Consider the following 15,793-nt stretch of genomic DNA (forward strand, 5'->3'; position numbering starts at 1 on the left):
CCAAGACTGGCACTGCTTTTTTTTTTCCCAGTATTACTATCATTTTTAGCATATATATATTCCCCTTTATTTCTTTTCTTTTTTCTTTTCCTTGCCCTACTTTTCCTCCCTCTTTCCATTTTTCTGTATTGAGGTGTTTTTTTTTCTTTTGATGAGCTGTTTTTTGTTTTGTTTCTTTAGTTTTGGGGTGTGTTTTTTTTTTTGTATTTGTTATATATTCCCCTGTGTTGAGTATTGGTTATTCATTGTTTTTATATGTGAGTGTATATGTTTTTTCGTTGTTGTTGTTGTTGATGTTGTTGATTTGTTTTGTTCTGAAATTGCCCTACACCAGGGCCCAGTCCAAGAGGCACAAGATTCAACATACCCAGAGGCCAACTCCAGACCAAACCAGACTATTACAGGGTTTGACCTACAAGTGACACACCCAGAGGAAATTCTCTAGAGGCACAAGAGCCCATAGGGCCAAGCCTTATCTGAAGAGTCAACCCAAACACAGCAGCTCATCCACTGTGGGCATAACCAATTCTCACAACTAGTCAGCCTAGGAGTCAATCCCACCTACTGACAAGCCAAAAACAATTAAAGCTCAAATTTAAAAGGAGAATACACACACCACAAGGGTCACCTCTGGAGCACATGCACAGGAGAATAGGGAAGTGGTGCAAGTCAAATATAAAGGACGCATCCTACATAAGAACACCCAGCAAAGAATGCAAACCCTAGAGGATCTACCTAATTGAAGCAAACACAGAGAGTCAGCCAGAATGGGCAAACAAAGAAACATGTCCCAAATAAAATAACAGAAGAAATCTCCAGAATTGGAACCAAATGAAATAGAGGTAACCAACCTATCAGAGACAGAGTTCAGAACACTGATGATAAGAATGTTTAAGGTGCTTAGTGACGACATAAAGGATAGAGAAATCATAAAGGACAACCAGTTAGAACTAAAGAATACAATAACTAAAATAAAGAACAAACTTGAAGGAATTACCAGCAGGTTAGATGAGACAGAGGATCGAATCAGTGATTTAGAAGACAAATTAGCAGAGATCACCCAAGTGAAACAACAAAAAGAAAAAAGAATAAAAAACAATGAAAATGGTTTAAGAGACTTCTGGGATAACATCAAGCACAACAACATACACATCACAGGAATACCTGAAGGTGAAAAGAGAGAGCAAGGGATGGAGACATATTTGAAGTAATAATGACCTAAAATTTCCCTAACCTGGCTTTTTCCATGTCCTGAATGATACAGCTCCTCTGTAATCTGACACTACTCCTCAGTTCAGGGACCAGCTTGAGACTCTGGAAGGGCAGGGGTAGGATTCCTGTGGGAGAGTGGGGTGAGGGGCCCAGGTATGGAGTTTGCTTTTAGTCCGACCTAGGGCCCAGCTGGAGTTCTCAACTGAGGTTACTACCTCAAACGCTGGATAGATCAGCTGTGGGATGCAGGGAAAGAGCCCACCACCTGGCTGTTGTGATCTCTGATCTGTGTCCTGCGGCCCCCACATCCCCATAGCCGCGGATGCAGCCTGCGTCTCCACACCGCTCCCTTCGCTCTTCCCCTGCTTGTCTGGTTTGCCCACCTTCAAGTAATCCTCCTATGAGTCTCTTAGCTCTTCTAAGAGCTAAGATGTGCAGAGTCCTTTGATGGGTTATAGATGTTCAATTTGTGGTAAGTTCCGGAAGAGAACTCAAGAAGACCACCTCACTGCTGCCATTCCTATGATGTCTCCTCTTTTTTATGGTTTCTATATCCTTTTTAACTTGCTATCTCTTTGTTGAAGTTCTCACTAAGTTCCTTGAGCGTCTTTATAACCAGTGTTTTGAACTCTGTATCTGGTAGATTGCTTGCCTCCATTTCATTTAGTTCTTTTCCTGGAATTTTCTCCTGTTTGGTGAAGGAAACCAACATACAAGCCTAGGAAGTGCAGAGAGTTCCAACCAAGATGAACTGAAACAGGCCCACACCAAGACACATTACAGTTAAAATGGCAAATGTTAAAGACAAAGAGAGAATCCTAAAAGCAGCAAGAGAAAGACAGTGGGTTACCTACAAGGGAACTCCTATAAGACTATCAAATCACTTTTCTACAGAAACTTTGCAGGGCAGAAGAGAGAGGCAGGAGGTATTCAAAGTGATTAAAAACAAAGACCTACAATCTAGATTGCTTTATCCAGCAAGGCTATCATTTAAAACTGAAGGAGAGAAAAAGAGCTTCCCAGAAAAGAATAAGCTAAAGGAATTCATTAACACCAAGCCAGCAATGCAGGAAATAGAAATGTTAAAAGGGCTTCTGTAAACAGAAGAAAGATAAAAACAATCTAACTAATAACAAACAGAAATACACATAACTAAATAGCAATAACTGTATACCTATCAATAAGCACTTTAAATGTAAATGGAATAAATGCTCCAATCAAAAGACATAGGGCGACTGAGTGGATAACAAAGCAAGACCCTCGTGTATGCTGTATATAAGAGACTCACCTCAGATCAAAAGACACACACAGGCTGAGAGTGCAAGGTTGGAGTAAGATATTTCATGCAAATGGAAACGAGAAAATAAATCTGGAGTAGCAATATTTATATCTGACAAGATACACTTTAAAATGAAGAATATATTAAAAGACAAAGATAGGCACTACATAATAATAAAGGGATTGATCCAACAAGAGGACATAACCCTAGTGAACATCTATGCACCCAACATAGGAGCACCTAAATATATAAAACAAATATTCACTGACAGACAGACAGAGATCAACAGTAACACTATCATAGTAGGGGACTTCAACACACCACTGACAACAAGGGATAGGTTCTCCAAATGGAAAATAAATATGGAAACAGAGACCTTAAATGACACATTCATTGGACTAGTAGGATTTTATCGTTTTTTTCAGAGCATTTCACCCCAAAGCAGCAGAATACACATTCTTCTCAAGCACACATGGAACATTTTCCAAGATAGACCATATGTTAGGCCACAAAACAATTCTCAAGAAATTCAAGAAAACTGAAATCACATCAAGTGTCTTGTATGACCACAGTGCTATGAAATTAGAAATCAATTACAAGAAAAAACACACAAATACATGGAGGCTAAATAATATGTTACTAAATAATAAATGGGTAACAATGAGATCAAAGAAGAAATCAAAAGAATTCGCAAGACAAATGAAAATGAAAACGCAACAACCCGGAGACGTCATCAAAATGGCGGCGTGAGGTGAGCCTCTGTAAAGCTCCCCTGGAATCTACAACTAATCGAACAACAATAACTCCACAAAGGACTCCCTGCACAACAGACAGGCAAGACGAAGAGGCCCACTACTGAATTCACCTAAAGGTGGGCGAATCATGCGAGCAAGGGAGGAGGGAAGGGAGAAGTGCGGAGACGGAGACACGCGGACGCAGGACACAGACCTAGCTCAGTGCTCCGAGCTCACTGCATCCCGGAACTACCGCAGCTGCGGGAGAAGGAAGGACTCAGACTGGTAGGGCTCCACTTATGGCCCACAGGGCTGAGGGGGCAGCATATAGCACGGCTGCTGAACCCAATGCTCACGGCAGAGACCTATGAGAAAAGACTGAGGAAAGAAGGCTGAAAACGGTGGTTTAAGCCCTCACTACCGAGCAGAGAATCAAAGCCTCAGGCACTGAGACTAGCTGCCCCCTCCAAACCCTCCCAGAGCTAGCCCCGCCCCCACGTGCCCGGTGCTAGAAGCAGAACAGTAGCAGTGTTAGATCAATAGAACAGAATATTTGCTGCTCTGAGAACTGTGGATCATAGACACAGATTCGAAGCCCAACTAGTTCCGGCAAAGGGGAGGGAGCTGTGGAAGCAGGACCAGCTGTGGTGGTGGTCGCCGCCATTGCTCTGGGCCATCTCTCACAACTCACCTCTCCCCTGGCACCACCTATCTGGGTGGATCCCTGCAGGAGTAAACAGAACTGTTGAAACATACGGGCTCTGAATCTGGTGCAGGAAGAGCTTTGGAACTTCAAAAGCTCTCCACATACCCACACGGACACTGTGCCCTGTGACCCAGGTGAACTATTAACAGAGGAGAAGCCCATCTCCCAGGGAATCCCTCCATTGTGTGAGAAGCTGGAATAATGCAGAGAAAACATAGCACTACCGTGTGAGAGAGAAAAAAAAGGCTGCAGTCGGAGAGAAAATAAAACATTCTACCAACAAGTACTGGAAACAAAATAAAGATCTCTTCCTATCAAACTGTTGCAGAAGCCACTCCTGTAGATGTCTAGGAAGAGAAATAATAAATGAGTAATTGCCATGAATAACCAAGGCAACAACACAGCTCAGAAAGAAAGTGAAAAGTCTCCAGAAAAGGAACTTAAAGATATGGAAATATGTGACTTAAATGACAGAGAATTCAAGATTGCAGTTCTGGAAAAAACTCAACGAGATGCAAGAAAACACAGAAAGGCAGTTTAATGAACTCAGAAACGCAATCAAAGAACAACATAAGCATTTTACGAAAGAGATTGAAATTTTTAAAAAGAACCAAATAGAATTTCTGGAGATTAAGAACTCATTAGAAGAAATCAAGAATGAAATAACCAGCTTAGGTAGTAGAGTTGACCAGATGGAGGAAAGAATCAGTGACATCAAAGATAGAAACCTGGAAATTATACAGATGGAAGAAGAAAGAGACTTGAGACTTAAAATAAATGAAAGAACTCTACAAGAACTTTCTGACTCCATCAGAAAGAGCAATATGAGAATAATGGGCATACCAGAAGGAGAAGAAAGAGAGAAGGGAACAGAGAATATATTCAAACAAATTGTTGATGAGAACTTCCCAAACTTGTGGATAGAACTGGATCCTCGAATGCAAGAAGCAAATAGAACACCTAATTATCTCAATCCCAACAGGCCTTCCCCAAGGCACATTGTATTGAGGCTGTCTAAAATCAACGACAAAGAAAGAATCCTCAAGGCAGCCAGGGAAAAAAAGATGGTAACCTACAAAGGAAAGCCCATTAGATTATCATCAGATTTTTCAGCAGAAACTCTACAAGCCAGGAGGGAGTGGAACCAAATATTCAAACTACTGAAAGAGAGAAATTATGAGCCAAGAATAATATATCCAGCAAAGATATCCTTTAGATATGAAGGAGGAATCAAGACCTTTCCAGACATACAGAAGCTGAGGGAATTTTATAATACACGACTTGCACTACAAAAAATACTAAAGGAGGCTATTTGACCACCATCAACAGGGACAATTTGTGGCAACCAAAACATAAAAAGGGGGAGAGTAAAGGCGTGAACCAGAATATGGGAATGGAGAAAGTAAACGTGCTGAAGAAAATGGAATACTCTAAATATCAAACTTTCTTTTACATAAACTTAAGGGTAACCACTCAAAAAAAATCAAGAACTGAAATATATACTGTAATAAAAGAAGAAACAGAGGCAAACATCATAGAATACCACCACACAGAAATAATAGACAACAACAAAAAGCAAAGAAACAATGGAGACACAGCCTTACCAGAAAACTAAAGATAGAATGACAGGAAGTCCTCACATATCAATAATCACCGTAAATGTATATGGACTGAACTCACCAATAAAAAGGCACAGAATAGCAGATTAGATCAAAAAACTAAACCCAACCATATGCTGTCTCCAAGAGACACATCTCAGCTACAAGGACAAGCATAGACTCAAAGTGAAAGGGTGGAAATTGACACTCCAAGCAAATGGTACCCAGAGAAAATCAAGTGTAGCCATAATGATATCAGATGAAACAGACTTCAGGGCGCAAAATGTAACAAGAGACAAAGATGGACATTTCATAATGGTAAAGGGGACTATACAACAAGAAGACATAACAGTCACCAATATTTACGCCCCAATCAGGGAGCACCTAAAATATACCAAGCAACTACTAACAGAACTAAAGGGAGAAATCGACCAAAACACAATTATACTAGGGGACCTAAATACATCATTGACAGCTATGGATAGATCATCCAAACAGAAAATAAATAACGAAATAGCAGCTCTAAATGACACATTAGATGAAATGGACATAATTGACATATATAGAGCACTTCATCCTAAAACATCAGACTATACATTCTTTTCTAGTGTACATGGAACATTCTCAAGGATAGACCATATATTGGGATATAAAATCAACCTCAGAAAATTTAAGAAGATCAAAATCATACCAAGCATATTCTCTGATCACAAGGCTTTGAAATTGGATATCAACTGCAAAAAGAAAGCAGGATAGAACACAAATACATGGAGATTCAACAACATACTTAAAAGAACGACTGGGTTAAAGAAGAAATTAGAGGAAAGATCAAAACATACATAGAAACAAATGATAATGAAAATACATCCTACCAAAATTTTGGGATGCAGCGAAAGCAGTTTTAAGAGGGAAATTTATATCATTACAGGCCTATTTCAAGAAACAAGAAAAATCCCAAATAAATAACCTCATGTTACACCTTAAAGAACTAGAAAAACAAGAACAAGGGAAACCCAAGGTCAGCAGAAGAAAGGAAATAACAAAAATCAGAGCAGAACTAAATGAAATAGAGAACAAAAAGACAACAGAAAAAATTAATGTGACAAAGAGCTGGTTCTTTGAAAAGATTAACAAAATTGACAAACCCTTGGCTAGACTCACTAAGATAAAAAGAGAGAAGGCACTCATTAACAAAATCAGAAATGAAAAAGGGGAAGTTATCACGGATGCCACAGAAATAAAGGATCATCAAAGAATACTATGAAGGACTATATGCCACCAAATTCAATAACCTAGAAGAAATGGACAAGTTCTTAAAAACATATAGCCTTTCAAGGCTGAACCATGAAGAACTGGAAAATCTAAACAGACCGATCACCAGTAATGAAATTGAATCGGTCATCCAAAACCTTCCCAAAAGCAAAAGTCCGGGACCAGATGGCTTCACTAGTGAATTCTACCAAACCTTCAAAGAGGACCTAATACCAATCCTGCTCAAACTCTTCCAAAAAATTGAAGAAGAGACAGTACTCCCTAACTCATTTTATGAAGCCAACATTACCCTGATACCAAAACCTGGTAAGGACAACAGAAAAAAAGAAAACTACAGACCAATATCTCTGATGAATACAGATGCAAAAATCCTAAACAAAATTCTAGCAAATCGAATACAACAATGCATTAAAAAGATCATTCATCACGACCAAGTGCGTTCATCCCCGGGGCACAAGGATGGTTCAACATCCGCAAATCCAACAATGTGATATATCATATAAACAAAATAAAGGACAAAAACCATATGATTATATCAATTGATGCAGAAAAAGCATTTGACAAGATACAACATCCATTTATGATTAAAACACTTAATAAAATTGGTATTGAAGGAAACTACCTTAACATAATAAAGGCCATATATGACAAGCCCTCAGCTAATCTCATAAATAATGGTGAAAAACTGAAGCCCTTTGCTCTACGTTCAGGAACATGACAAGGCTGACCCTATCACCTCTGTTTTTCAACATCGTGTTGGAAGTCTTTGCCAGAGCAATCAGGCAAGAGAAAGAAATAAAAGACATCCACATTGGGAATGAAGAAGTTAAATTATCACTCTTTGCAGATGACATGATGCTATATATAGAAAACCTTAAAGACTCCACCAAAAAGCTATTAGAAACAATCAACGAATACAGTAAAGTTGCTGGCTACAAAATCAACATACAAAAATCCATTGCATTCTTATATACTAACAATGAAATCTCAGAAAAAGAAATACAAAAACCAATTCCTTTTGCAATTGCAGCAAAAAAAATAAAATACCTAAGAAATAAACTTAACCAAGGATGTGAAGAACCTATATGCTGAAAACTATAAGACATTTTTGAAAGAAATTGAAGAAGACACAAAGAAATGCAAAGACATTCCGTACTCATGGATTGGAAGAATCAACATAGTTAAAATGGCCATATTACTCCAAGCAATATACAGATTTAATGCAATCCCCATCAAAATCCCAATGGCATTTTTTAAAGAAATAGAACAAAAAATCACCAGATTTGTTTGGAACCACAAAAGACCCCGAATAGCCAAAGCAATCTGAAGAAAAAAGAACAATACTGGAGGTATCACACTCCCTGACTTTAGCTTGTACTACAGGGCTACAATAATCAAAACAGCATGGTATTGGCAGAAAAACAGACACATAGACCAATGGGATAGAATTGAGAACCCAGAAAAAAAACCACGTAAATATGGACAGATAATTTTTGACAAAGAAGCTAAAAACATACAATGGAGGAAAGACAGCCTCTTCAATAAACGGTGCTGGCAGAATTGGAAAGCCACGTGCAAAAGAATGAAATCGGACTGCTATCTGTCACCATGTACCAAAATTAATTCAAAATGTATCAAAGACTTAAGCATAAGACCTGACACAATAAACTGCATAGAAGAAAACATAGGTACTAAACTTATGGACCTTGGGTTCAAAGAGCATTTTATGAATTTGACTCCAAAGGCAATGGAAGTAAAAGCTAAAACAAATGGGACTATATGAAACTTAAAAGCTTCTGCACAGCAAAAGAAACCATCGACAAAATAAAGAGGCAACCAACTGAATGGGAGAAGATTTTTGCAAACAGTGCCTCCGATAAGGGGCTAATATCCAAAATATACAAGGAACTCATGAAACTCAACAAAAAAACAACCCAATTGAAAAATGGGCAGAGGACCTGAAGAGACATTTCTCCAAAGAGGACATACAAATGGCAAATGGACATGTGAAAAAATGCTCAACATCAGTAATCATCAGAGAAATGCAAATAAAAACCACAATGAGATATCACCTCACCCCAGTCAGAATGGCTATCATCAACAAGACAAATAGTAGCAAGTGTCGGAGAGGCTGTGGAGAAAAAGGAACCCTCATACACTGTTGGTGGGAATGCAGACTGGTGCAGCCGTTATGAAAGGCAGTGTGGAGGTTCCTCAAAAAATTACGAATAGAATTACCATATGACCCAGCAATCCCTCTCCTGTGTATCTACCCAAAAAATCTGAAAACATCTACACCTAAAGACACGTGTACTCCAATGTTCATTGCAGCTTTGTTTACGGTGGCCAACACATGGAAACAACCAAAATGTCCTTCGATAGATGAATGGATAAAGAAGTTGTGGTATATATACACAATGGAATACTATTCGACGGTAAGAAAAGATGATATAGGAACATTTGCAACAACATGGATGGATCTTGAGAGTATAATGCTAAGTGAAATAAGTCAGACAGAAAAAGAAGAGAACCATATGATTTCACTGATATGTGGTATATAAACCAAAAACAAAAAAAGAACAAGACAAACAAATGAGAAACAAGAACTCATAGAGACAGACAATAGTTTAGTGGTTACCAGAGGGTAAGGAGGGTCGGAGGTGGGAGATGAGGGTAAGGGGGATCAAATATATGGTGATGGAAGAACTGACTCCGGGTGATGAACACACAATGGGATTTATAGATGATGTAATACAGAATTGGACTCCTGAAATCTATGTAATTTTACTAACAATTGTCACCCCAATTAATTTTAAAAAAAAGAAAATGAAAACGCAACAACCCAAAATCTATGGGATGCAGCAAAAGCAGTCCTAAAAGGGAAATTCATAGCATTTTAGACCTACCTAAAGAAATAAGAAAAATCACAAATCAACAGTTTACCATTACACTTAAGGGATCTGAAAAAAGAACAGCAAAATAAGCCCAAAGCAAGTACAAGGAAGGAGATAATAAAGATCAGAGCAGAAACAAATGAAATAGAGACCAAAAAAAAAAAAAAAAAAAAACACACATTACAAAAGATCAATGAAACTAAGAGCTGGTTTTTCAAGTAGATAAACAAAATCGACAAACCTTTAGCCAGACTCATCAAAAAAAAAAAAAAATAGAAACCAGAGAGAAGACCCAAATTAATGAAATCAGAAATGAAACAGGAGAAGTGACAACAGACAACACAGAAATACAAAAAATTTTAAGAAGTTATTATGAGCAACTATACGCCAACAAATTAACAATCTGGAAGAAATGGATAATTTTCTAGAATCATACACCTCCCAAGGCTAACTCAAGAAGAAACGGAAAACCTGAGTAGATTGATCAGTATCAGGGAAATTGAATCAGTAATCAACAATTTCCCAACAAACAAAAGCCGTGGACCAGATGGCTTTACAGGTGAATTTTACAAAACATTCAAAAAAGAATTATCACCTATTCTCCTCAAATTATTCCAAAAAATCCAGAATGAGGGAAGGCTCCCAAACACTTTTTACAAGGTTACTATCACCCTGATCCCAAAATCAGACAAAGACATTACAAAAAAAGAAAACTACAGGCCAATATCCATAATGAACATAGATGCAAAAATCCTCAACAAAATATTAGCAAACAAAATTCATCAATACATTAAAAACATCATACACATGATCAAGTGGGATTCATTCATGGTATGCAAGATTGGTTCAATATCTGCAAATCAATTAATGTGATACACCACATTAAGAAAATGAAAAATAAAAATCATATGATCATATCGATAGATGCAGAAAAAGCATTTGACAAAATCCAGCAGCCATTTATGATAAAAACTCTTCAGAGAGTGGGAATAGAGGGACCATATCTCAACATAATAAATGCCATATATGACAAAACCTACAGCTAACATACTCAACGGGGAAAAGCTAAAATCATTCCTGTTAAGATCAGGAACAACGCAAGTTTGCCCACTTTCTCCATTTCTATTCAACATAGCTCTAGAAGTTCTAGCCACAGCAATCAGACAAGAAAAAGAAATAAAAGGCATCCAAATTGATAAGGAAGTAGTAAAACTGTAATTCTTTGCATATGGTATGATACCATATATAGAAAAACTAAGGATTACACACACATGCACACAAAAAAAAAACTATTAGAACTGATAAATGAATTCAGTAAAATAGCAGGACACAAAATTAGTATTCAGAAATCAGGTGCATTTCTATTACCAATAACAAACTATCAGATAGAGAAATTAAAAAAACAATCCCATTTACAAATGCATCAAAAAATAAAATACCCAGGAATAAACATAACCACGGTAATAAAGCTCTCAGAAAATTATAACACAGTAAAGAAAAATAATGAAGAAGATACAAATAAATGGAAGCATAGACCATACTCATGATTGGAAGAATTAACATCATTAAAAGGTCCATACTACCCAAAGCAATCTGTAGATTCAGTGCAATCCCTATCAAAATACCAATGACATTTTTCACAGAACTAGAACAAATAATCTTAAAATTTATATGGAACCACAGAAGATCCCGAATAGCCACATCAATGTTGAGAAAAAAGAATAAAGTTGGAGATACTATGCTACCTGACATCAAACTATACTACAAGTCTATAGTAATCAAAACAGCATGGTACTTTCATAAAAACAGACATATAAAGATCAATGGAACAGAATAGAGAGCCCAGGAAAAAACCCACACCTATATAGTTAATTATTCCATTAAAAAAAGAGGCAAGAATATACAATGGCGCAAAAGCAGTCTACTCAATAAAGGGTTTGGGGAAAAATTGACAGAAACATGCAAAAAAATGAAGCAAGACTGTCTTCTCACACCATATATAAGAATAAACTCAAAATGAATTAAAGACTTAAACGTCATACCTGAAACCATAAAACTCTAGGAGAAAACACAGGCATTAAACTCTCTGTCATTGCTCCTAGTAATATTTTTTCCAATATATCTCCTCAGGCAAAGGAAAAAATAGAAAAAAATTAAAAATGAGATTACATCAAACTGAGAAGTTTTTCCACAGCAAAAGAAATGAAAAGACAACTTTCTGATTGGGAGAAGATATTCACCCAAGGATACATCTGATAAGGAGTTAATATCCAAATTTTATAAAGAACTCATATAACTTAACACAAAAATTAATTAATTAAAACAATCCAATTAAAAAATTAGGCAGAGGACCTGAAAAGTAATTTCATCAAAGAGGATATACAGATGACCAATAGACATATGAAAAGATGCTCAAAGTCACTAATCATCAGAGAAATGCAAATAAAAACCACAATGAGATACTACCTCACTCCGATCAGAATGGCTATCATCGATAAATCAACAAACAAATGCTGGTGAGGATGTGGAGAAAAGGGAATCCTTGTGCACTGTTGGTGGGATTGCAGATTGGTGCAGCCACTATGAAAAACAGTTTGGAGCTTCCTAAAAATTTAAAAATAAAAGTGCCATATGACCCAGCAATTCCTCTTTTAGGTATTTATCCAAAGAAACCCAAAACACTAATTCAAAAAGGTATATGTACCCCTGTGTTCACTGCAGTATTATTTACAATAGCGAAGACATGGAAGCAACCTTAGGGCTCATCAACAGATGATTACATAAAGAAGAAGTGGTACATGTATACAATGGAATATTACTCAGTCTTAAAACAAGAATGAAACCTTACCATTTTCAACAACATGGATGGACCTGGAGCGTATTATGCTGAATGAAATAAGTAAGACTGAGAAAGACAAATACCATATGCTCTCACTTATACGTGGAATCTAAAGAACAAAATAAATGAACAAACAAAAGAGAAATAGACTCATTGATACAGAGAAAAGCTGATGATTGCCAGATTGGGAGGGGGGGCTGGGTGAAAAAAAGTGAAGGGATTAAGAAGTACAAATCAGGGGCGGTCGGATGGCTCAGTTGGTTAGGGCGCGAGCTCTGAACAACAGGGTTGCCGGTTCAGTTCCCACATGGAATGATGGGCTGCGACCCCTGCAACTAAAGATTGAAAACGGCGACTGGACTTGGAGTTGAGCTGCACCCTCCACAACTAGATTGAAGGACAACGACTTGGAGCTGATGGGCCCTGGGGAAACACACTGTTCCCCAATATCCAATATTTCCCAATAAAAAAAAAAAACAGCATAAGCTTTGGAAATTAAAAAAGAAGTGCAAATCGGTAGTTATAAAATAATCATGGAGATGTAAAATACATAGAGAACATAGTCAATAATAGTGTAATAACTATGTATGGTGTCAGGTGGATACTAGGCTTATCAGGTGGATCATTTTATAAATTATATAAATGTCTACACTATGCTTACATCTATAATTGAAAAATAAAAATTAATTAAAAAACATTTTAGGGGTGCATAACTTCAAAATAGACAGGAGTAAATAAAATGATTTTGATAAACAGCTTTCTACAGCATATGTCAACTAATTTCCGCTACATTTACTACCCACAAGGTTGGGGGGGGTGGGGAATACAAAAGGCTTTTGATAATGAGAAAGTACCCTGTTTCCCCGAAAATAAGACCTAGCCAGACAATCAGCTCTAATGCATCTTTTGGAGCAAAAATTAATATAAGACCCAGTCTCATATTATGTTATGTTATGTTATATTATAATTTTATATTTTATATTATATTATATTATATTTTATATTCTATTATATTAGACTGGGTCTTATAATAAAATAAGACCGGGTCTTATATTAATAGAACATTGTCCGGCTAGGTCTTATTTTCCGGGAAACACGGTACCAGGTCTTGGTAAATAAATATGGAAATGCCATTTTTAAAAAACTCAAAAAACCTCATCTAAATCTTCCCCTTGTGCCCTCAGCCCTTGTAGTTGAATCTGACTCTCCACACAAATTCACGCTTCCCTTAGGGTCACTTGTCCCCAAGGGAATGAGCATGTCCCTGTTATAGTTTTGCCAGCAAACCCTCTCAAGCGGGTTTCTATCCAAACCCCAGACTGGTCACTTGTAAGTGATTTAGGAAGGTGGCGCCCCCTCAGCGGCTCTAGGATGTCCACATGGAAAGGGCCTGGGCTGGCACCTGACCGGGAGGAGGCAATAGGGGGTAAGCCTGTGGTTGTTCTCCCAGAGTGCACACTGGGTTTATTTAGATCATACGTTCCAGTGCTCACTTCAGAGCACACATACTAGATTGCATGTTATAAATCAATAAAAATACAATGATTCCTAAAGATTCTTCTATTCACACTTTACAAAAGATTGAGCAAAATCAATTGATCAGATCAAAAGTATAGAATGGTTGTTCTTTTTCCTTGAAAGAGAAACCTTTCAAGAGATCTGCTAAGAACTGCAGGGAGGTAAGGCCTATCCTCCTACCCTCTGTGGCACACTAAGTGATCCCACAATAAGCTTGTGAGCCTCTCCCATTGGAGACGGGAGAAGAGAGGAACGCCGAGATGATGATACCTAGCAAGCTGGGCTGGGAGAGCCAGGATTAACCTGAAGGCCCACGTTATCCCAGCTCGGCCCCCTTCCCATTGCTTCACACAGTGGTTAAAGGGCTTTGACTACAGCAAGGGGACATTTGCAGTCAATGGAAACAGGGAGGGCAGACATGGGAAGAAGGTGTTAGAAACCCTTTCCTTCAGGATCTTCAGAATGGATACTTAACTTAGGGTGAAGGTGCTATTTCCCATCAGTCTTGGATGATTAGATGGAAATTTTAAAATATTTTTATTGTGGTAAAATACACATAACATAAAATTTAACCTCTAAGCAATTTTTTTAAGCACACAGTTGAGGGATATTATTACATTCACATTGTTGTGCAACCATCACCACCTTACATCTTCAGAACCCTTTTCATCTTGCAAAACTGCAACTCTATATCTATTAAAGAATACCTCCCATCCCATTTCCCCTAACCCCTGGCAACCACCATTCTACTTTGTCTCTGAATTTGACTACTCTCGGTACCTTATATATTGGAACCATACAATATTTGTTTTTTTGCAACTAGTTTATGTAGCGCAATGCCTTCAAGCTTTATCCCTGCTATAGCATGTGTCAGAATTTCCTTCCTTTTTAAGGCTAAATAATATTTCATTGTATGTACATGCCACATTTTGCTTATCCATTTGTTCACTGATGGACACTTGGGTTGTTTCCACATTTTAGCTACTGTGAATAATGCCTCTATCAACACGGGTGTACAAGTATCTCTGAGACACCCATTTTCAATTCTTTTGGCTATGTATGCAAAAGTGGAGTTGCTAGATCACATAGGAAATCTATTTATAATTTTTTGAGGGAACACCATACTATTTTCCACAGTGATTGTACATTTTATATTCCCACCTAGATGGAAAGATTTTTAACATTTTCTTAGTGCATTGGGATCGATCAACCAGACCCAGAAAATCACAGAAACTCACAAGGTCTTACATGCACTATTTCCTAACAATTTTCTGATTTACTTGACACTTCGCACATGAGTACTTGAAACCTTCACCATGCTAACCCGTATCTAAATGAGCAAAGTGAGGTGTCCCAGTCTCAAGCAATTTTCTTAGAAGGAATAGTGCTCAGGTACCTAGATACCTGGGTTACCTGAGGCACCAGATCAGCCATGGGCTACTCAGGAGACACTTACCTTTCAGGTAAGCCAAGCCAAAGTAAGTGAGCTCCCCAAGGTTGGCGAAGGACGTGACGACGTTGAAAACGGTCCCCACTGTGGACGTGATGTCACATTTCACCTCCAGACACTGCCCACTCAGCAGCACCACACAGAGGTCCCTGAGAGTCAGACAGGATTTCCCTTTGTTGGTCTGAAAATAATAATAGTATTAATTGTAACAATAACCACAAGACATAGAGTATTTATCATACAAGCCGCTATACTAAGCACTTAATATGCATTGTCTCATTTAACTGACAA

At 37.8% G+C, this 15,793-nt stretch overlaps 1 protein-coding gene across 1 annotated transcript in view; it reads right to left on the reverse strand.

Moving 5' to 3' along the window:
• The window catches only part of FRMPD2 (FERM and PDZ domain containing 2), a 154,919-nt gene that overhangs the window by 72,625 nt on the left and 66,501 nt on the right, over positions 1 to 15,793 (reverse strand). Inside the window, exon 10 of the mRNA XM_033130830.1 lies at positions 15,509 to 15,683. Coding sequence (XP_032986721.1) covers positions 15,509 to 15,683 — 175 coding nt within the window. The remainder of the gene's footprint in view (positions 1 to 15,508; positions 15,684 to 15,793) is intronic.

The sequence above is a fragment of the Rhinolophus ferrumequinum genome, chromosome 16 (genome assembly GCF_004115265.2).
Source record: "Rhinolophus ferrumequinum isolate MPI-CBG mRhiFer1 chromosome 16, mRhiFer1_v1.p, whole genome shotgun sequence".
Classification (NCBI taxonomy): Eukaryota; Metazoa; Chordata; class Mammalia; order Chiroptera; family Rhinolophidae; genus Rhinolophus; species Rhinolophus ferrumequinum.